The sequence below is a fragment of the Ascidiella aspersa genome, chromosome 5 (genome assembly GCF_963924565.1).
Source record: "Ascidiella aspersa chromosome 5, kaAscAspe10.2, whole genome shotgun sequence".
Taxonomy (NCBI): domain Eukaryota; kingdom Metazoa; phylum Chordata; class Ascidiacea; order Phlebobranchia; family Ascidiidae; genus Ascidiella; species Ascidiella aspersa.
The window spans coordinates 31506022-31530376 of record NC_139451.1 but is presented as its reverse complement, the minus strand read 5'-3'; the positions used below and the strand labels follow the sequence as shown (position 1 = coordinate 31530376).

Sequence of the window (24355 nt, the reverse complement as noted above, 5' to 3'; positions counted from 1 at the left end):
TTTTTTGGACAATATTAAATGTTGCTAAAACTCATACAAAGAAATGTATAAAGCCACAGCATAAATTATTAATGGTTTCCGCTTTAATTAAAATAGTTCATTATGTGCAAAGTTATTTCTTAAAGGCGAAGCAAGCTTAGATGAGAGCAAGATAGGCTTAGAGCTTAGATCCTCTGAGTCTGCCTAGATCAGTTGGTAGAGCAACATCCGCGAAACGGTCGAGGTCGTGAGTTCGAATCTTACTGCGAGCTTGTTTTTAAGCTGTCAATGCCTTGCTTAAATGCAATCCTTATTGGTAAACTAATGATAAGAAGCCGTAATTAGTGCGGAGTCCAAATTGGATGATGCTAGGTACAAATTAACATGTATATCGTATATTATAGTTTCAAGTAGTAATTATTCAATTCACTATTTAACTTGGTACTATTACTGCGAAATATGTATAAATATAAAATCATTATTTACCGGCAATTCTTCTTTTTGCTTAGTTGTGACATCAATCAGCAAACATTGTTTCTCTGAACTGCTACCTCCAACCACCAAAAGCTTCGTTGATTCTGTTTGAAATATCATCATAGATTAAAAATTAAACACATATAAATAAACATAGTACGATTTTATTTAAAGAAAACTAATTTTTTTACTGGACTAATTCTTCCCATGGAATAAAGTAAATTTTAACTAATATAAAATTCTTTAATTCTGACTTTTGCAATTGTAAAGTAGAAAAAGTATTAAAAACATAAAACTTACAGTTAATCAAAAAAAAAAAAAAAATTATTAAAAACATGAAAATTAATAAAAAAGGCAGATTTAAATATTGGTAACTAAAACATATTGGCATGGTTTATGTGAGACTTTACAGTGTTAATACAAAAAATATGTACTAAAAAATAGTATTACTACTAATCAATATATATATACAATAGATCGATTAACCTTGAGATTTAGGTTGATGACCTTGAAGTTTGGGTTTTGGGAGAAATTTCCTCTTTGCATTCATCACATCACGACAGCAAGCAACATTCTCACTAACAAGAATCTAAATAACAAATAACAGTCATCTTGATATCTACATTAAATTCCCTTTTACCCGACTCTGGGTAAGGACCTTGAAACAAATGTCTAGGCATACAACACGAGGTACAATACCTTGTGACCTTGAGCTTGGGGTTGGTGACCTTGAAGTTTGGGTTTTGGAAGATATTTCCTCATTGCATTCATCACAGCACGACAGCAAGTAAAATTCTCACTAACAAGAATCTAAATAACAAATAACAGTCATCTTACATCTACATTAATTCCCCTGCTTACTGAATCTGGGTAATTACCTTTTTTAAAAGTTGATTATATCTCTTAACATCAGCAAAGTGCTTTAGTTTATAACACGAAATGCATAAACTAAATATTACAGATGACTATTTGGCTTGCTAACAACTGTGTTACATTTCATTAAATATCAAGCTCATAGTACTCTAGCAAACACTTCGTTCCATTTAATAATGTATAAACATTTACAACACTTCTGTCATTTAAGGCTAACAAGCCTGGGTCAGTCTAGTAACTTCCACCAACTTCGTCAATAACAGTGGTCTGCAAGAATTCACAAGAAAGAGTTGAAAAGTCAAGTTGAGAGAAGAGGTTAACAAAATGTTCCCTACGACTGGAGAGTTTGAAGTGAACCCATTGAATAATTCCAGTGAAAACAGACTCTCCTTGTTTCTAAATGATTAGAAAAAACATCAACTGTGACATACAAGAAGAGTACAATATTAAATGCTTTGTGTGTTTTAAGTGGATTAAAAATGGGAATTGAGTGCAGGGTTATAATCTAGACAAGTATTAAGGATGTCTGATTAAAACTGAACAGATACTCAAAATCCCAAATGTATTTCTAAGCACATCGAAAGCCTTTCCGAACTCACCAAATCTGTTGATCTATGATGCAAGCAGGGCAGGCTAGAAAAACAACAAGCCCGCAGTGAGGTTCGAACTCACAACCTCGGTCTAGCCGGGGCAGTCGCTCTACCAACTGAGCTTCACAGGCTCAGAAGGGAACGAGTCAAGAAACAACCATGCGCCATTTCTAAGCATCGGTATTTATCTAATACAATGGTGTTATCTGTGTCAGTCCCAAAACTGAAATGCAACTATATGCAAGTAATCTGATATAGAAATGAAAAACTTCAACCAAGAAAGGGTGATCGCATATATAAAGTATTGCTTTATATCTAAAAATAATATACAAGCAAATAAAACACCCTACAACAAAGTAATCATTTCTATTATCAGTTGGAACTTATTTTTACGCATAATATTGATTAACTATGTATGGGTTAGATTCGATTCACTGTGAGTAAAAGGCAAACACAAAATTCCCCCAAAAAATAAACAAATAAAACATTGCTCAGAAGGACATTGTTTAATTAGATTCAAGTTGATCAAAAAACAACTAAAGCACCACACTTGTAGATCATTGAACACTGAAGTAGCTTGATAATTGATAAACTTGAGCCACCAACAAAATTTTAAGATAATAAAGTAACAACATTGATCTATTGTAAATAAAATTAATCTATAAGTAAATAAAATACAATGTTACAATATTTTGTATTTTATTGCCAATTGATATTTTTAACTCCAGGGCACCTTCATAATTGATTATGTCACTAACACGAATAGAAGATGTTGCAGTGATGCTATGAAAAAAAAATTTCGTTTACAAACACATAAAGATTTCAAAAAGTTGAACTAAAACTAGGGTAAGTTTTTGAAAATAAGATGTGATATTTAAGTTACCTTGGTGTTTTGATGATTTATTATTGCAGACATAGAGTCAAAATCCAGTTGTTTAAAGTCATCTTGTTGCACAACAGCTTCAAAGTTTTCATGTATCACTTGTTTTGCTATTTCCTCTATTTCGGTGAGGTGGTATCGCTGAGCATGAGCCAGGATTTCCAAGCAATTATCGACACCCACCATTTGCAAAATGTACTTGGCACATTTGGATTTAAGAACTATAAAAAACAAAAAGTGTGTTTAAAAATTTTAATTAAATAACTGAAATTCCCAATATTGGTATGAAACTTAAAAACAGAGACTATTGTTAATAATTATACAGTTAAAATTGTTAAATAGGCATTGCATGCTGGAATTAAAAATATTCTGTGAATTTAATTGTTTTTTCAAGTAAAGAAATAATAATTTAAAAACGATTACTATATATATATAAATACATCTGATCTGTGTGTAGTCAGCATCTTCATGCAATTCCAATGCATTCTCCTTTGTAATCTGCACATCATTAGTGTAAATGCAATTCAAAAGTCTCTCCAGTTGTTCATCTTTCATTTTAATTTTGATCTCTGCAGCAAATTGTTCTTTCATCTGAACAGTAACATGTGATCACATAATGTGAATTCATATTATCTGGCTAACATTATTATTTAGTACAAGGGTGGTCCAAACCCAGGCCCGACACGTTGCTCGTGGCCTGCGGAACATTGTTGAATTATTTTAATGTGTAGGTCTACTGTTAAATGTTTTATCAAAGAAAGCTTAATGACCAATAAAAAGCAAGCAAACTGCAATTGTTTGGTTGCGTTTACATTTTTCCGGTTGCACAATAAAATAAATCAGTTTCCTATCGCCCACCGAATTAGGATCCAGGGGGTGGCAAGAACGCTTAATTTTGGTATTTGTTATATCGGTTTAAGAAAGGCTGTAGTGCGTCACAAATGGAACTTTCTGAAATGGCTGTTTTGCAAACTTATGAGTTATATTTGTGTTTGGTTTTCCGTCTTTTTATTATGAACATTACATAAAAAGTACACCCTATATAAATTACTTTTTTATCCCTCTTTAAAGTAAATAATCAATAAAATATATCGGGTTGTTAGAAAGTATTGTTTTACAGGTTTTCACTGTGACTTTAGGCTAACGTCCTGACCCTTTCCAAGATGCAATTTCAGCCAGGTCGATCTGTTCCTTTTTGCGCGAAACGATAACTTCTTTGAAGTTTGGCGATTGTTTAGTATGCGAAATCTCTCTTAAAATTTTAGTAAGAAACACAATACACACGGTTTTTCACGATTATTCTACGCTTAGAAAATGCAGTCTTCTAATTAGAAAGTTTAATAGTCAAATGCGCAAATTTTTTGCTCTTCGTGCTTCACCTTTTTTACAGTCTCACAACGGTCGACTTTATTTGCGCACAACTTTGACGAAAGCACGAAGTTTCTTGATTTTATATGTGTTTGACGATGCTTTGTGACGTCAAAAACCGTCATATTTACACATTCCATGCCCCCACCAAACGAAAGTCGTCGATCCGCTCCTGACATGCATGTTGCCTACTTTATGTGGCCCGCGAAGAACACGCAAGAAATATTGTGGCCCTCGATGTTGTCATTCTTGGACCACCCTGAGTTAGTTAACGGGTGGCCAGCGACATCATTGTATGTGGCCCGAGGAGCATTAAATTATTGTAATGCATAGCATTCGAGGGTTTAACGAAATAAATGTAAGTGATAACAAAAAGCAAGCATGTTTTAATTGGTTCGTACGATTACATGTTTCGAGTTAGACTACTGAATAAAACAGTTTTCAATCACTCATCAAATTCGGATCGAGGGGTTTGGCAAGACAGGCATGCTACCTTTTGTTATGATTTAGACCAGTGGTGTTAAACAGCTTTATATAATTGTCCAGTGCCTTGCATAACAAAAATCGTGCATAATTTTCCTGTGTTATCTAAACTTGATTTCATTTGCACAAAACCGCAAAAGCATAGCAGCAGGTTTCCTGAGCTTATGTGTATCATAACGGTGCCTTTTGACAAAATTTTGTGAAGTCATCTTTAAACATTTTTTGCTGCCAAACAAAAATCCATATAATGCATGCCTGGAGTCAAATGCAGTGCTCTTTAATTTGTGCACACGGTACACCCTAGTGTGCACCGAAATATGCATGGGGCGCACCACTACAAAACGGTATACAAGGGTTTATCACAAACTTTTAGGGAGCCATTATTGTTAGATTTACCAGTAATTACCGATTTCTATGAGACAATGGTGCTGTAATTGTTGCAAACTAACTTTCTCTTGCATTCCGTTTTTTTGTATAAAGTTTGAATGCTGTTTTATGACATGCAATAGTACTCGCAAGCAGCCTGCGGCCAAAATCAAATTCTCGCCGACAGTGTGTAAAACTTCGGCAGCTCAGCTCGGTTTGATTGACATGATGATATTGATATGTATATGACTTATCATATCGCTTGTACCTCATTTTACCTTTTAGGTGGACATCAACGTCACAACAAATTTAAGGGTTCACCGAACCAAAAAAGGTTAAAGAGCACTGGCCTAGTGTATGTGGCTCGCAAACTATATTTAAAAAATATTATGGCCCGGAAAGCTGTCAACCTTGGACCACCCTGATTTAGTATATAAAATAACAAAGATAATTTTTTATGTATTACTAGAAAAGTAAAAAATGGAAAAAATAGAAGGTAGCAAAATAATTAATCTGATTTTGCTGAATGAAGTAATTGTGTTAACAAACAAGAATCAAATTGGTCCATCTAGAAAGTGTAAGAACTGAAAACATAGCTTTTACAACTAATTTCTTAAGATAAGAATTAATAAACCCTTAACAAACAATTATTTTCATACTTTAATAAATGTGAATATTACTTCCTTTATTAATTATAACTTACCGCAGTTGCAAACATTTTGCAAAAGTACACTGACATAAGGCACAGCACAACTCTATGAACTGGAAAACATTTGGTTTCCGCCTTGAGCCTTACATCACAAAATTGCTTTTCAAACTTGCGATCACTGAAAATAGAAATTCAAGAAGGCGATTTAAATAGGTTGCTGAAATGTTTACAATTACCAGAGGAGCTGTTTTTCATTATGTCTGGTAGCAACAGTTTATATATAGTAATTCTTATTTAAGGCACCTAGCAAACAAGTGAAATGATTCTACATTTTTGCACTTTAGCCCCTTATGATAACCCAGACAGCCAGTTGTTGACTTCTAGACAGAAAATGTTTTGAATACCTGGAATAGCTTTTCATAAAACATTAGCCGTTTGGTTTATTTTTACATTTGACCTAAATTGAGACAAATCGCTGAAAAGTTAAGTTTTCCGAAGTTTTTGGATAGATTGGAGTTAGACATTAAATTTAGAATATACACCAGGTTCAAAAGAGATTTAGTGATTAGTGGTTATTTCACAACAGTCACAGTAATAAGTTATGCAGCTTAGAAACCATAAACTAATAAAAAAAAAATACTGAGCATTTAATCCAATATGTTCAGCTGGGTTATATTAGACTGTGAATATTGGGGTTGCTCAAAGTTGAATACTGGAACATAAAAACAAAGGTTGACATATTTGAACCCTAAACCTTTCTTTATTTCAGTCAAGAATGAGAGAGCTGCTGTTGTAATGCATGTTTAAGTAGGAGGTGGTTACTGTACTTTTTATAATATGCTTAAATAGCAAGTGGGTACAATTGCTTGGCCTTTTTGTTAAACCAGTAATTCTCAACCTGTGGTACGCGAATACATTTTAGGTGGTATGCAGTATTTTTTTGTATAAAAATTACAGTTTTACCAAAAGGTTAAGCATATTTTTGTATTGTAGGCCTAAGAAACTATACACTCATCACAATTATTGTATAGCTAAATATTTTATGCTTCATCAATTATAGGAATTATTATCTTTCCAGAACATCTATGCAAATTTATTTTATGACATCATAGCAAAACAACAAAGAATCACAAAACATGACTACCGGTATCTTGCAAAGTTAAAAAAGGAAACTTTTTCGAGAGTAGTGGGCCGCAATTTTTTCGAAACTTCCGGGCTAACTGATCAGCTAATTCGCCCCTGTTAATAATCCTATATACATTTTGAGTAAAGATGAGTTTTTTCAAAAATTTGTCGCAACAAGATCATAGATCCTCGAGGTGGTATGAGGTAAAAAAAGGTTGAGAACCACTGTGTTAAACAGTTACGGTGCTTGAATATGTTACCGTTCAGTGGGGTCCGTTTGATTACAATATTTAGGACAAAAAAAGTGTTACAGTATTTAGGGCAAAATCAATTACTATGTGATGTGCCACTATGTTTAATGCCAGGGATAGTGATTTCACATTTTCATGTGCATTTCCACAGCTAAAAAAATAATCCAAGGCAAAGTGTGAAATAAGAATGCAACGAAGTATGATATGGGGTGAATCATGTTTTTATTGTTGTTATACATTTCAATGTCTGCAAAATATCCCAGAACAAACATTGTTTGTTATTTTTTTATTTAATGCAAACTTATTTTTTATTTATTGTTAGAAAAATGCTAAACTGGGAAAATTTAAATGAATATTATTTCTTGGAAAATTAAATTGAATAATAGAAGTTGAACTTAAATGTCTTTGAACGGGTTATTGCAAAGCTGCAATCTAATTGAAATATTGTTCTGTATTTATTAAAATTTATAAACACTTGGTAAAAATATTCAAATCAGTAAACAAGTTGTTTGCTTTAAGTAATTTTTAACCCGGTAATACATTTTGAAAATTTCACTAGTAAGCACAAATCTTTAAGATTACACTAGAATTTATTGCAAAAGCTGTGGACAGTACTTAAAAAACTAAAGTTTGGAAAACAGGCAATCCGGGTAAAATGATCTTTTAAACAACTAACTGACTTACTGATTGAGCAGTTCCAATATATCAGGTTTTTCTGTGAAATCTTCTTGAAATGTTGTCAAGACATCTGCTGTTGCCATGTTGAAGTGTGAAAAACTTAACAGGACAGTAGTACTCTAATTATTGGCTAGTGTTGGCTGCAATACAAAAAAAAATGTTGTAATATTTTCTATTCATCAAATTTTATTTAATGTTTAAAGTACGGTAAGAGCTTACAAGCAACTTAACGCTACGTAAAATGAACAAACATCAGCACTGGTCTAGAATTGTACCACTTAAAGTTGAAATTGCAAGGAAGGCATAAATATGTAAGAATAAAAAATATAAGAATACATAACCCACTCAACTGCTAACTCGCACCCTAACCCAAACATTGTTAGCAATAATATGGACGCTTGAACGAAATGTGGTAGGATTCATGACCAGCGCTCATGTAAGGGTTGTCTTATCATTTGTTCTATTTTGTCGCAGTTCTGTCAACATAAATTTGGCCGCATTCAGTAACACAAAGATGTTATTTTCATGCTGTTAAGTAAACACGTCTGTGCTAAACAATTATATGGTAAAGCGATGTGTACAAAAGCCAAACGAGACTTGGTGAACTGGCTCTTAACCTAACCAACTGAATGTATAACTGAACTGAAAGCAACTGGACACACTGCTGGAAAGTATGGCAGATTTCGACGAGATCCCGCGGGTGCACACCTTAAAAAATAGGGGTGACCGGGTGCAACAAAGGTCTAAAAAGTGCACCTCGGGTGCACTTTATGATTTCCGAAGTATACTGTATTGCATACATTGCACTGTAAACGTATGCCACACAAGCATTTTACATATTTGGGGTGCGGTTCAGATATTTTTTCATGTGCTAGGTTAAAAAAAACTTGCGGGTGCACTTGCCATACTTTCCACAGTGGACTGGACAATGGCTCAACTCATTTAACTAAAATAATGTAACGGACAGAAGTAATATACTGGACTGTTAGTACTGTGCATGGACCTTAAGCTGTTTCTGTAAGTTGATTACCGTTCTTATGTGATTTAATAAACTAAGATACGTTTAATACCTTGTTGTGGTTAAGCTGTTGGAACATGCAACCTTCGAATAACCTTTAACAAATGGAGTCGGACTCAAAACATAGCAGTAACCTTCATCAGCGGTCAATTTGAAAGTTAAGTTCCTCTTTGCAGTTTCGTTCTGGTGAATACAATAGAGGCATAGAAAGCTTATAAAATAAAATTAACCGCATTTCTTTTACCAGTTTTGACAAAATGTTGCAGAAAAATTGCAAATATGGTTGCGAAATGAATTTTTTAAACCTTGGTGCATTCTTTGTATTTGTTGTTTATGTTGGCGGTAAATATGCATTAAATCGTGACGGTTCTATTCATCCTTTCGTAACTAATGACAACATAGTTTAGATTTCTATTTTTAATTGAAATTTATAAATACGTTCGTTTGCTCAAGTTAGTTCTTTTACATTTTTTTTTCGCGCTTTAAAAATAATTTTTTTTTGCTTAATTTGTTAAACAACATTTCGTGTGAAAAGTTCTACGACGCAAAGTTTTTTACGTCACCCCGAAAGGTGACGTTCACCATCAAACGTAACAATAGCATGACGCAAAAATGGTTGTGGAATCAGCGTTGTTTTAATAATTGAGATGCTTGCAGCACATTTATTCAATGTAGTTGTTAAGTAAACTTTTCTGCTTTTTGCTTAATAGCTAATTGTTGGGATTTGAGTTTAACGAAACTAAGATAATTTAGCTCATGTGATAAACTGACCGAACTTAAAGTTTGCATAATAGTTGTTAATGACTGTAAAAAAAAACCTTGTGCTTACTTCATGTTGGTTATCTGGCAGTTGATTTTCCGGCACTGGTCTAGAATCGTACTACAGCGTTGAAACAATTATTAAATCAACAAAATATTCTTGTTGGGGTGTGAGTTAGCGAATAGATGTGGGTGGGTCAAGTTTCATTATATTCCTTATTTAATAATTTTGCATTTAACCTACCCTAATCCAAATAATGTGAAATGTGGTGGGATTCTAGACCAGCGCCGACTTTTCGGTTTAGAAACCGTACTGCGGTAAAGTACTTTATTGCAGTGTTACCTGCTTGCTGGTTTAGCCTACCGTGTACTTTTGGCTGTATTACAGAATTTCGCCCGATCAGTTAGAAATTAATGCAGTTCTAAGCAAAATCTGCGACAATCAGTGCATCCAAAGGATCAAAAAGTCCGATTTTTAGACTTTGAGGTCTTGGACTATGCACTAATATGTGCTTAGGAAGATTCGGTTTAATAATACTTGACCCACCTACACCCAAACCAGCACCCTCTCCCAAATAATGTGCGCCGAATTAATAATTACATAAACGCTCTAGGTCCAACTACCTCAATTTGCGACGTAACAATCCTATATACTCGGGACGAGAAATTATCTTATGCCCACCGAGTTTGTTTTTCCCCAGCGTTGAAATAGTTATTACATTAATCCACATTATTTGGGTTAGGGTGGGTCAAGTGTTATTAATGCTATCTCTCACTTTTTGTAATCTTTTGTAAATGTTGAACGAATATTTTCAATTTATCTACGCCGGGAGTTTACCTAAAGGTCCAAATTAGCATTGCCAGGACCTCAAGGTCTAAAAGTCTAGACTTTTCTGCCATTGGATGCCCGAATTGTTGTAGACCTTATGCTTAGAAATGCACTAATTTCTTATGGATCGGGTGGAATTTTGAGTCGAGACTGCGTTATTGTACGTTGGCAAGGCGCGCGTTTTAACATAACAGCCCCTTTATGAGGCATGCAGGCCAGCCGTTCTGAGTATACAGCATTTGCATTGTGAGATAAGTTGGTAGTCATATTAAAGTTGCGAAATTCGACAGAGCCAGGATTTGTATTTTTGGAAAAATAACATTTTTTTACAGATGACGTCAGAAAGTTAGTTTGACTGAAGGACCAGACAGTTCGTTTATTTTGTTTTAGATTGGCAAGGTGTTAGCTTCAATACAAAAGCCACAAATTAAAAAGATATTATTACGCCTTTAAATCGTTTAAGTTGCCTAAAATTTAATTTTGAAAAGTATTATATTATATTACTAAAACAGTCGTGTTAAGTGCTTTTCAAGAAACGCACACTCTAATCATACTCTAAGGGCGTTGTTGTATGAAGTAGTGTTTCCCACAACACAGGTCTTTTTAAGGAATAAAACGCGATTTTAATTTCGGTTAACATCTCTGTTTTATCATTGGAATAATCAGTCAGCTACTCAAATAATCTACCATGCGAACAAATTAATTGTTACAACATTGTTTTTTGGTAAATTTTTTGGTTATTTTTTTTTTTTTTTAATATACCACTGTTTTGGATTTTTGTGGCTCTTGGGGCCCATCAGCCGAACAACTTGATTCTAGACAAAAGAGTGCGAAAGAAAATAACCATTCCATCGATAACGTCTATAAAAATTGCAAACTACAATTATCAACTATGAGAACGCAATTTCGTGACGGCTTATTCGAAGATAAATGTTAAGGCCAGGAACGAGAACTCAAAATCGGCCACTGGGTGGGGCTGTGCTGTCTCCCGGCAATTCACGTCAATCATCCCAGGGTCGGTCCATTGTTGAAAATCATATAAAAGCGACAAGCAAAGTGGGAGTCAACTCACTTCAGTAAATAAGCACTTGTAAAATTACAAGCATCAAACAAGCTTGTTTGCTAAATTCGTTTGGCGTTTTTTAAAATCTAAATTTTAGATAAAAAAACAACAAAAAGTAGATCACAAGGTGTAAGGACGATGAACGAATGCGCTTTTAAGATACACAGACAGTCAGACAAAAATAAAACATTTGCAAGTTTTCGGTGATTTTGAAAACATTTTTGTGTGAAAGCGGTTAATATAGACAGACTGGTGAATGGACCCGATTGGCAACAAATAAAGTAGTTTAAAATCACTTATCACACGTTTGGTGGTTCGGGAAAAGTAGAAGAGGAGCAATTAACTTTATTTTACAACTGTTTGAATAAGAACAAACATGAAAAAAAGCTTAGGCTACTTGCTTCGATAAGATAATACTCAAATAACTTCAACGGTAGAAACAAAACGAACATAGCTCAAAAATTAGGTGAATAAATCATAAGCTGGAAAGATAGAAAAAATTAAGTTTCAAACAATATTTAAAAACGTAATATAGATCAATATAAGGCGCGAATGCATCCGATTAGGCAACACAAGAGTCGTGTTGGTGTCCACTTATATCAGGTTAAGCATTATCTGACTGGTAAATACGACTACAGTAATGTTGGCAACAGCTTGGCTCTATTAAGTAAATAGACACTGGGCAGTGGACGCTAAAGAACTTTTTGAAGTTGGTAAAACAAAATATTAGGCTCTGTGCCATTTAAACTGCAACAATACAAGCATAGTTAAAAAAATCATCAGTGTGGAAACAAACGGTCCACTTGTTTTCTTGCGGGTCGTAAACTTCCACAGATTTCTCTTCGTCTCTGCAACAACAAGATGTACAACAACGATACAAACAATTTGCAAAACAAACACTACATTGATAATAAATTGCAAAGCCAAAAAGGTCGAGTAAATCAACATCATCTTGGTTAAGACGTTTCGATACGAGCTTGTATCATCTTCAGTTAATGTGACAGAGAAGCAATTCAAGCATCGCTCATTGCGTCCCATCTCTTATAAGTGATGCTTAATGTGCTTTCTCAGTCACATTTTTTTTTTATCAAGATGCTGTCGATCTACTCGACCTTTTTGGCTTTGCAATTTATTATCAAGCTGCATTACAGATCCGTGCTTGTGTACCCCAAAACTGCATTGCTGAGCCGACAAATAGTTTTAGCTATCGTAAGCTTTATTGTCAGAAACAATCCGGTAAATATGTCTATAATTAATAAACACGAAGCTAAAATGACAAATACGAAAGCTATTAATTAATACTCCAACTCTATACGTTCTGTGTTTATTGATAATGTTAACTAATCAAATATTGTAGTTTTACTTTTTGCTTGTTTGCATAATAACTTTATATGCAATTCGGAGTTCTTACCCGCAAATAACATGTAGCTTTCCTTGCCACACACAAGTTGCATGGAACCATCGTCCAACGTTGGTGGGTCGAACTTGAGTCCACGAGTTGCTTATGGAGTCGTATCGTTCTACTGTGCTTGGGCAGTCCTTACCTGGCAAAAAAAGCACAATTGGTGAAGTCTGAACCAGGGCTTTGGAGCTGGAGCCCACAGTCGTGCATTTTCAACGGAGCTGGAGCTGGAACCGGAGCTCTGCGTGAAATTCAAATGAAGCTGAATCAGTTGTTTAAAAATAGCTCCGGCTCCAATGTATTTTATAAGATGCTATGCTACTACTAATAGCTGAATTACCATAATTTAACAGCAACCCTTCACAAAATTAAGAATTGTTGCCTCTTTGGCGCCACCTTTTCTAACTAACCACGTTGGTGAGGGATTTGACAGCAGACTGAGCAGAGCAGTCAGCTGCAACCCACTATACTGTCTACTGACTGACCACATTTGATAGTTTTCACCGAAGCTGGAGCAGTGGTATCAATAAGCTTCGGAGCTGGAGCTGGAGCTAACCTATGATAAAAGAGATCTCCGGAGCTGGAGCCGGAGCAACTTAACATTTACGCCTGCTCCAAAGCCCTGGTCTGAACAATCTTTCATAATGTTTGATTTAACTCGTGTTTTGCTGAAACCTCAAAAATGTTTAAAAGTTTAGATGAATACGAATAGCTTGTGACAACCTACAATACATATCGCTACTTCTTTATGGGGATCCGACGTCGAAAAATGAAGTTCGACTTATTCAAAGCATTTCACCGCATTTTCAAACTTGTTAAGTTGTTGAAACGAACAACCGACATTGCAAAATAAATATTAACGTTCCTTTAGTTGAAGCTGTTTTATGTATTCCTGTCCTTTTTCGAAAGAATCAACAGCCTGCTCATGGCGAAATTTAAAACGACTCTTTTCAACTTTTTTATATACGACAAAAAAAAGTTTTGCCAAAAATATCCCAGTGAATTTTCGTGCTATCGGGCAAAGCGTAAATAACTCATTTCTTCTGTTTACAAATGTTCCACATAAAGACACAAATCTATAAAACCTAAAATAAAAATAAAAAAACTACTAAAATAAAATATTCACAAACCTATTGAATGTTTAATAAAGAATGCAAAAACTACAATTACCATTGGAACCGCAAGATGCGTAAATGTTTCCTTGAAATGCAGCAACTGATAAAAAATCTCTAGCTTCATTCATGTGTGGAATTGCTGACCACCGATTATCCGAGAACTTCTCACATGAGTTGAGGCATGAACAGTCGCTATGTCCACCAATAACAAAAAGTGAACCTGGAAAAACAACAAACAAAAACACAACACAAAGGTTTATTACAGGGGTGGAAAAACTGCCGCTCGCAGCCGCATGCGGATCTCCGGTATGTTTTTTGTGGCTCTTCTAGTTGAATCGTAAAATTCCCAAAAATTGTAAAGGTTACCAACAGTACTGTTTATAAACGCTTCTCTATTTTTCTTTTTTTTATTTAGGCCAGCATTTCGATTTTGACGTAACACTAGACACAGAGTCCGAAGAGTTACTGTAGTTAACAAAAGACTGATATTGACAAATATTTTGCGTGTTATTTTGCTATTACCGTTATTATTATTGTGTTGATTATTACCGTTTTGCTACAATTCTATTATTATTGCTGACCTTGCATTATTTACCGTTTTTGTATTAAAATAATTTTGAGGCTCTCTGGTACTTGTATTTTCTGCAAATGGCTCTTCCATTGAATACATTTGCCCACCCCTGGTTTAATAATAATAAAGGTTCACTTTTATAGGCAATTGTTTAACAGATTTTTTACTGCAGAAATTTCTCAAATGCTACTTACGCTCTAATTTTCGTAAAGTAACAAATAGTTTCACATTAATTTCAAGTAGCCAGGACTGGGAAAAAAACATACGAGCCAAGTCTTACTGTAGGTTTACTAAAAAAGTAAGTTGATTAAAAACATAACGTTGACAAAAGTTTCAAGTCATCCTATAGGGAGTCAATAACCCTATTTTAAACTTACAAATGTCTATTAAATAAACTCTCCGGTATCCAATATCACATTAACAATCCTTCTTAAAGTTTGGTCCGCAAACAGCTGATAGCGATGCGAGGTAAAGTCAACTTTCATCTCTACCTTCAAATTCGACCATTGCGTGGCCACTTCTCGGTTGCATCAAGTCAAGTCCCTTGCTCCAGGAATTGGTGTCGGGGTCGTAGATGTAACAAGTTGATAGAGGCCTTCTGTGGTTGTTTTTATAACCTCCGGTGAAGTAGATCAAACCTGAGTTAACAGCAAAAATATTTATATTGAACGAAGATTTAAGCACAGACATATAAGCAACAACTGAAAGGCGAATTATAGAAAAACTGTTATTTAGGTTTTACAAATATGCCAGTCGGAATTACAAATATGCCAGATCGAAAGGTTGCCTTTTTAAAACAATTTACATATTTTGAAAACGCTAAAATGAGAACAAAAATTACACATTTGTCAGAAACTGTCGAGTAGATAGACAGCATCTTGATAAAGACGTTTTGATACGAGCTTGTATCATCTTCAGTTAATGTACAATCAAGATGTCGATCTACTCGACCTTTTTGCCTTTGCAATTCATTATCAAGCTACATTGCAGATCCGTGCATAGTGTACCCAAAAATTACACAGCAAACAGTCGACAAAATAGCGGACCAAGTCCGTAACGTTTCCGTCAGTTTTCAATGCTGAAGCGAACGTGCGTTTGTTCAACACAGGTGTATTTGTCATTTTAAATAAATAGTTGTTTCTCACCATTTAAAACTGCACAAGCGGCATCACATCGGCTTTCTGGCATATCGGCCAAAACTGTCCAAGTTTGGTCGATGAGGTCAAACATTTGGCAACTTTTATTGATTTCACCATCTCCACCAAAGATGAAAACCTTGTTCATAAACTTCACCGCAGTCGCACAATAAAGTGGAACGACCGATTGCTGGAAATAAAACCACAGTTGAACTAATTTTGAACAAAAAACACAGAATTACTAAATTAGCTTCGAGAATGTGTAAAATTTCTGATCTATATCTTGTTCACTTCCAGAAAAATAACAAGGTGAAATTTTAAACTACACGCATCCATTTGGTCACTAACGCCTATCAGTAAGTGACTACTGACTAGTTAATATAATCGATTGGGTTAAAACAATGGACACTTGGAGATGTTTAACAATTGCTTTAGAACAGTGATGTGATTCCCAAACTTTTTTTCTCGCGTACCATTTTGAGCTTTTGTACAGTGTTCATGTACCACCTAAGTTACATGTGACAAGAATATCTCAAATTATAACTATTTTAGCATATAGATAAGAAAATAAGCATGTAGCTGTATTAAAGTTTAACAAACGTCATTCCAAGAAGCATAAAAGCCATAAATTAAACAAAACACAGCAAATAGTTTTAATGCGATTCATGTGGTTGTTTTGTCTCCACCAGCTGCTAACAATTAACGTTTTATTATCTTGAACAAGATAAGTGTTACGTCATAAATATGCAAATTAAAGGTAACTAAAACGCAACACCCAATCTAAAAGTTCTAAAGGTTGAAAGTTTTCTGAAATTTATACATTATGCTTTAAAAAGGTTTCGCAAAATTTATACGTAGTCGCATACCACCTGAAAGACTCTCGCGCACTACCGATGGTGCGCATACCACAGTTTGGGAACCACAGCTTTAGAACAATTCACTCCACTTTGACCATTTATATACTTATCACTTGCCGGCAATTCTTCTTTCTTTTTGGTTATGACATCATACTGCACACATTGTTTCTCTGAACCATCACCTCCAACCATCAGAAACTTTGTTGATTCTGCTGGAGTAACACTCGTTTTTTAAGACATACCGGTTGTCAGCATTTATGAAAGACTTGTCAGTAGGTAACACAAATTATGTCTATGCTGGTAAATACCTAAATCTATATGAGTTGCAAAACATTAATTAAATCATTTATTACTATTTTTTTATTTTTTTGGTTGTAGTAAATTAATTTATCATTACTATAACTAACTGTTAATGGCGTTGTAAATCTAGTTTGACAAAAATATTAATGAAGAAATAACAAAAGGTGTATGTTTTTCAATGCTACATAACCTAGTAAATTCTACCTCATAACTAAAGAAAAAAATCTGATAAATTATAAAAAATCTGATGAAGTATAACCTTGAGGTTTGGGTTGAGTTTTGAGAAGTTTTCCCATCGCTTCCATTACAGCATGACAGCAAGAAACGTTTTCAAGTACAAGTGACTAAAAACAAAATACGCGGTTATTTTGTTTTAATTGAATGATTTCAAAACACGAGCCAACCAATTTTTACAAGTTAAATGTTTCAGTTAATTCTGCTTTCATACAGTTAACTGTCTCATACTTCATATCAGTTGTGCACAACCTACGACCCACAACCTTTAAAGTGGTCTGCATGTTGCTCTTGATGTAATACCATTTTTCTGTTAATTGCTTCTGTTTTAGACCAGTGAAGACTTGCTTGCGTATCACATGATCATACATCATTATATGGCTTTTTTGGTAGCTCCATATCGCTCTTTTGATGAAAAAATCTTCCCGCTTTCCTAACTTTATTTTTCCTTGTCTATTACACATAGTAGCAAATTATTGTCGCCGCGCGCGAATTTTTTTATATCCAAAAGGCCCTATTCTTTCAACAGACTTCGTAATTAAAATTGTATAAACTTAGCCAATTCATTTTGGTGCATATTATTGACAGTCCTTTAAATGAGAACAAAATAAACGACCCTGCTCAATTTACTATTTTTTTCTAACCTATAACTAGATGTTAAAAAGTGTTATATGGCTCTCATGGAAATACAACCAAGAACATTTGACTTTTATGGCTCCTTATGTCGAAAGGTTCCCAACACCTGTTATACATAATTTCTGTAATGATTTGCGAAAGAAACAAAGCGCGCATGGTTTAGTTATTATGAGTTAACACCCTCGTAACATAATCCGCTTGATAAAATCCAATATATAATTTTTTTGTGAACACAATGCATCATGTCTTCGAAATTTAGGTTATCCAATTTAAAGAAAAAACTAATAAATTTTTTTTGTGCTTCGTGCATAAAATCAACTTGGTATTTTTATGTTGTCCCACTATTATGTAATCGTGACAACGCATTGCAGTTGGTATAAAGTGTGAGGAATGGTATAAGTCAGTAAAAGGAGTTCAGTACAAAAAACAAACAATGATATAACTCCTGCTATATAAAATAAAGCAAGCTTTTTGGGGATTAATAGCTGTAACCCACCTCAAAAATAACGCTTGTCTGAAAGAATCCACCAGAAAAAGTTGAAAGGTCAAGTTGAGAAAAAAGTTTCACAAAATGTTGTTTACGCTCGGAAAGTTTGAAGTGAACCCATTGAATGATTCCAGTGAATACAGATTCTCCTTGTTTCTAAAGATAACATTCCTGATGTGTATATATATTATTATATACACATATTTGCAGATTATAAATGTACTAGACCAGTGCTCTTCAACTGGTGTGCACGGTACACCCTAAGATGCACCGAAATATGCATGGGGTGTACCAGTACGAAAAGGTATACAAGGGTGCACAAACTTTTAATGAACCATTAATGTTACATCGTATTTACCAGTAATTACAGATTTCTATGAGACATTGGTGCTGTAATCGTTGTGGACTAACTTATTGAGACATGCAGTCTTTCTTTTTGCCTGACTGTCATGGTGAAAGTTGCATTTCTGTTTTTTTATGTGAAGTTCAAACCCTCACTGACAGTGTGTAAAACTTCGGCAGCTCCGCTCGGTTTAATTGACATGACGATATTGATATGCATATGATTTTTCATGTCGCTTTTTACCTTAATTTACCTTTTAAGTAAACAGGTGCATGAGTTCGTCACAACAACTTTAAGGGTTCACCAAACCAAAAAAGGTTGAAGAGCACTGTACTAGACACTATAAATGTACTACATACATATTTATTCCCCAGTTACCTTACATTTTCATCCTTAATTATTGCAGACATAGAGTCAAAATCCAGTTGTTTAAAGTCATCTTGTTGGACAACAGTTTTAAAGTTGTAATGTAACACTTGTTTTGCTCTTTTCTCAATTTTGGTGAGATTGTATCGCTGGGCATGAGCCAGGATTTCCAAGCAATTATCGACATCAACCATTTGCAAGATGTACTTGGCACATTTGGATTTAAGAACTATAAAAAAAACACAAAATTTTGTTTAAATGATTGATTAAATAACTCAAATTGCCATGTAAAAAAATATTGGTATGAAAGTTAAATCAGAGACTTTTGTTAATAATTATTGTTAAAATTGTTTTAACGGGACACTAAATCCTGGAATTAAAACTTTTCTGCATATTTATTCACTTTTCATTAAGAAAACAAAATAAAAAATTAAAATAGATTAATATATATAAATACATCCGATCTGTGTGTAGTCAGCATCTTCATGCAATTCCAATGCATTCTCATTTGTAATCTGCACATCATTAGTGTAAATGCAATTCAAAAGTCTCTCCAGTTGTTCATCTTTCATTTCAATTTTGATCACAGCAGCATGTTTTTCTTTCATCTAAACAGTAGTACCTGATTCGTTATAAATTAGTGCAGTTTTAAGCAAAAAGCCAACTTTATTGCCATGTTACGTGCTTGCTGGTTTAGGCTACTGTGTACTTTTGGCTTTATTACAGAATTTCACCCGATCAGTTAAAAAATAGTGCAGTTTTAAGCAAAAAGGTCTACGACAATAAGGGCATCCAAAGGATCAGAAAGTCTGACTAATTAACACATCTGCATAACAAGATTAAGTTCAAAAATACGAGAACCACCCGAACTCAAATACTATACATTGATTTAATAATTACATAAATGCTTTAGGTCCCAATACATCAATGTGTGACGTAACAATCCTGAGGTACCATAGACGAGAAACTATCTTACGCCCACCCGAGTTTGGGCTTTTTCCCCAGTGTTCAAATAATTATTAAATTAATGCACATTATTTGGGTTAGGGTTCGGGTTAGTGTTTGGGTTAGGATAGGTCAAGTATTATTAATTCTATCTCACATTTTTTTTATCTTTTGTGAATTTTCAGCGAATCTTTTAAATTTATCTATGCCGGGAGTTTACCTAAAGGTCCAATTAGTGCATTGCTAAAAGTCAAACTTTTCTGCCCTTGGATGCCCTAACTGTCGTAGACCTAACTGCACCAATTTCTAACAGATTGGGTGACAGCAGCTTGTGATCAATAAAAGTGAAAGTATATAATTTGGGATAAAAGACATTTTTTTTTAAATTTATTAATAAAATAAAATATTGCAAATCATTAGCAGGTAGGACAGGAATAAGCCAGATATCATTGCAATATGTTAACAAAGGAACACTAAACACGAATCTGTTCATAATCTTCCGTAGAAAAATAATAGATAAAAGATTCATTCTTTTGTTTGCATACGTTTTCGGCAAGTGCTTATGTTAACAAACAAATAATCAAATTGGTCTATTTATTTATTTTGAAAGTGCAAAAGTATGAATCAATTGACGCACAACATACAATGCATTACATAGTTTTCCTTTATTAACTAACCTCGGTTCTGAAAAGGTTTCTAAAGAACTCTGACGTAAGGCCCAGCACAACTCTATGAACTGCAAAACATTTGGCTTCCGCCTTGAGCGTTACATCACAAAATTGCTTTTCAAACTTGCGATCACTAAAAATAAAAATTCAAGAAGGCGATTTGAAAGGTTGCAGAAACGTTGGTTAACAAAAACAATTACCATGGAAGCTGTTTTTGTTTTTTAAAGTGATTCTACATATTTGTCATTTAGCCCCCTTATGATAGCCCAGACAGCCAAGAAATTGTTCATTTCTAGACAGAAATATTTTGAATAACCCGAATAGGTTTTCATAGAACAAGTTTTAAATTAAATTGAGGCAAGTCACGGAAAAGTTATGTTTTGCAAAGTTTTTGCCATACATTGGACTTTAAATTCATAATATACACCAGAGGCAACTTGGGAGATTCAGTGTTTAATGGTTTAGTTCACAACAATTACAGTGATAAGGTATTGAAAGGTTGAAACGGCATCAGTTTAAAGTATTTGCGGCCATACGTTTATTGCAATTGCATATAAGTTTGTTTGAGAACAGCACTCCGCTTAAGGTATGTAAATTAGATGTCACAAACAGGCAACAGTTAGCATTGATACCACCCTAGTATCGGACGAGTACCACTACTAGCATCATATATGGCAGTGGTTCTCAACCGCGGGTCCACGAATCGGTGCTGATCTGCGTCAATTTTCCTGTTTGGCCGTGAAATGTACAATTTTATATCTCAATTGCAAAATTCATGATGTTAAAGGGTTATCCATCAAATTTAGAATTCCTCCAGGTCCGTAGTTTGCAGCGTTGTGGCAGAATATAGAGTTAATAATAACTTTGGACTTCTTCGTCACGATGCTGCAAGTGTTTTGCCTCACTGTTTAAAAGTAGGCCACCTGTTTCAGTCTTAAACTTTTAAACCAGTTGTATGTGAAATCTAAGAAGTGTTTTCAGTTGCATTTTGTTGCGTTATTAAATTTTGGGTTGATTTTGATTTTTAAAGGTCCACCGGTTCGCAAAACTTGTTTTGAAATTTTACCGGTCCGTATGCTAAAAAGGTTGAGAACCCCTGATATAGGGTATTTTATTGAGATGTCACAATAGCTATCATGATTAATTCAATTACCTGTTAAGCAGTTCCAATATATCAAGTTTTTCTGTGAAATCTTCTTGAAATGTGGTCGAGACATCTGCTGTTGCCATGTTGAAGTGTGGAAAACTTAACAGGACAGTAATACATTAGTTAAATGACTACTATTGCAGGTATAAGTACATAAAGTTAATAATAAATCAGTGGGCCCGCACCACATTCCAGTATAGGTTATAAAAATGGCAACTGAAATAATAACAGCAAACCAAGCGCTATACAACGACTGCATCATTTCATTTTACTCTTTTCAATGTTTAAAAATATGTCATAACACCAATACCTATGACTACAAGTCCGGAGTCCGACTCCGGTCAAATGAGTGATTTTGTTGAGTCCCAAGTCCGGCCCAGACTCTACAGCCTGTATTTCACCAATTTACGTAACTAAAATAACGTGGATATTCAGCAGTCCACTTATAGAGGTATCATATAATTCATTTACTCCATATAATATTCCACCTTTACAATTTCCAGTTGGCGGCCATATCAATTTTAAAATTTGGTACTGCGCATGCTCATGCCTGACTCGGGTAGTTTTACAAGGTCTTACGTGAGTCCTGAGTCCGACTCTAGCAAAAACAAACCGACTCCTCGGATCCCGAGTCCGACTCCGCAGCCCTGTTACAAACCCTAATAAATGTTCTGATTTTCGACCAATATTCTGTAAAATATTTAAAAGAAATTGGGATTCGCTAAACACATTCTACAGATCTCCTCATAGCCGACTTTTACAAGAATATCACTTCAACATATTCAGAGACTTGTCAAAAGCTTTTGACACAATAAACCATCAAATTGTGGAACACAAATTACAGAGTTATGGCTTTCGGGGTGGACTTGAAATGACTAACAATGCCCAAAAGTTAACCGATACATGTAAAAGACCTAGCAGAAATGAATCTCTTGTTTCAATCACATAAACAAATAACAGAACTACAAACAAAAATACAAATTGAAACAAGACATGCAGAAATATGGATAAATGCACAAAGGAGGTACGCAGTGTAAAATTCTTTGTGTAATATCTCCGGAAGTAAACAAGATATTAATCAGAAATTTTTACACATTACTCAAATCTCATAGCAACCTAAGTTAGCTTTATTTTTAAAAACATTAAAATATATATACAGTCATATATCGGCCTTAAAATTAAAATGTACTCAAAGTGACTTGGTAATAAATGCAACCAATTTTATCAATGAATTACAGCAAAACCAATTACATAATGTTTCACTATACATGACAACCTGATTCACAAGAGTTTTTAATTATTATAGCAACAAACATAATTATCAACACAAGCGTTACTAAATATCTCGGAATTTATAAAGATTAAAAGTTAACTAGGAAAAAATACATATCATCCAAAATAGTCCTATTAGTAAAAATAAAGAAATACGTTAATCAACCTACTTTTCTAACATTATATTATACATTGATTCATCCTTATCTTTAATATTGCATAATCAGTTGGGGGCACCCATACGACAAACCCTAATCTTATCCAAGCACTACAAAACATAGCAACTTTTCGAGATGGACGAATTATAATTTAGTCTTTGTATAATTTTAAAAAACAACTCTTACCTTTAGTTTTCAACTCCTATTTTTGTCAAACTTCAAACATCCACGGTCATAATATAAGGCAAAATAAATCAAAAAACGATTCCCGAATTTAAACTGATGCAGGAAAAAGAAGCCTAAAATTTCTTGTACATCTATGGAAGCTCATACCCAACAGACAACAAGGCCAAACAAATACCTACAGAAAATTTGTTTCCTATATAAAATATGACTTTCTTGGTAAAACATTAAAAAAACTCATTGAGAATGCGAACACGTGTGTTGTCATGGCACCCTGCGCACATGCTAGGGGAAAAAATCCTATGCGACAACACAAGATTCACTTAATATTATTTTTTTTTTCTCTTTTTGTTATAATTATTGTTGTTTTTCGATAAAAACAACTCCTTGTTTCATTATCCAAGAAGTGTTAAGTTGTCCCAGATATCAAATAAAACGTCATAAATATCATTGCTATTTTCACAAATAAATTGGTAAGTTCATAGGAAATAGTGTTGAATATTTATAAAAGCGCAAATCATAACCGGACTGTGCAAATAATGCTTAAGCTGCATTTGTTCAAAAGTAAGTTGTCCCAGGTAAACCATACAAAAGTAATAAAATCGTAAACGTTTTTTTTAACTTTGAACTCCACTTTTCAGCCTAAGCGTTGCAATTCAATTTGAAGTTAAAATTCCAGCTATAGATGTTTAGATAGATTTTATTTTTTTGGAAACGAAACAACTAAAACTCAGTACGAAGTAACAAAGAAAATTACAGTTGTTGGTTCCAGGATGCAGTGAAATACTATAAGGTACATCGAATGAACTGCACCCTGTTTGTATAAATGTATAGGCCTATATACACCAGTGGTCGGCAACCGCTGGTCCGCGGACCGGTGCCGGTCCGCAAGGAGTTTGTTACCAGTCCGTAGATGGGTTGCCACTTGTCAGAATAAAATTTTGATTTAAACCCGAGAAGTAAAAAATATGGAAAAAGTTAATTACAATTATGATGTATTTTTATATTCCAAACACATTACCTTCCGTTTAAGTATATTTATTGATATGATAAAAAATCGCAGTTAGTATCAAGCTCTCGTGAGGTTTAAAACAACTAGTGTGCTGTGGTCATATGAGTTATATATTGTACGTTCACAAGTGACAACTTC

At 34.3% G+C, this 24355-nt stretch overlaps 3 protein-coding genes across 3 annotated transcripts in view; all 3 read right to left on the bottom strand.

Annotated features, from left to right (window-relative positions):
- Nucleotides 1–24355, bottom strand: part of LOC146146344 (kelch-like protein 25) — a 58277-nt gene that overhangs the window by 21700 nt on the left and 12222 nt on the right. Inside the window, exons 4-6 of the mRNA XM_083390727.1 lie at nucleotides 1153–1263; nucleotides 940–1042; nucleotides 466–557 (exon numbers count right to left, since the gene is read on the bottom strand). Coding sequence (XP_083246853.1) covers nucleotides 466–557; nucleotides 940–1042; nucleotides 1153–1263 — 306 coding nt within the window. The remainder of the gene's footprint in view (nucleotides 1–465; nucleotides 558–939; nucleotides 1043–1152; nucleotides 1264–24355) is intronic.
- Nucleotides 3053–7849, bottom strand: LOC146146346 (kelch-like protein 12). Its single transcript, XM_083390071.1, has 4 exons — nucleotides 7723–7849; nucleotides 5717–5840; nucleotides 3237–3387; nucleotides 3053–3060 (listed from the first exon to the last, which is right to left on the bottom strand). Exons 1-4 carry the CDS (start codon nucleotides 7797–7799, stop codon nucleotides 3053–3055), a joined length of 360 nt encoding a protein of 119 aa, XP_083246197.1. The 5' UTR covers nucleotides 7800–7849.
- On the bottom strand, nucleotides 12067–19420 carry LOC146146345 (kelch-like protein 23). Its single transcript, XM_083390370.1, has 10 exons — nucleotides 19290–19420; nucleotides 18850–19061; nucleotides 18133–18279; nucleotides 17026–17110; nucleotides 16584–16675; nucleotides 15619–15799; nucleotides 14965–15111; nucleotides 13958–14122; nucleotides 12797–12929; nucleotides 12067–12233 (listed from the first exon to the last, which is right to left on the bottom strand). Exons 1-10 carry the CDS (start codon nucleotides 19402–19404, stop codon nucleotides 12128–12130), a joined length of 1383 nt encoding a protein of 460 aa, XP_083246496.1. The 5' UTR covers nucleotides 19405–19420; the 3' UTR covers nucleotides 12067–12127.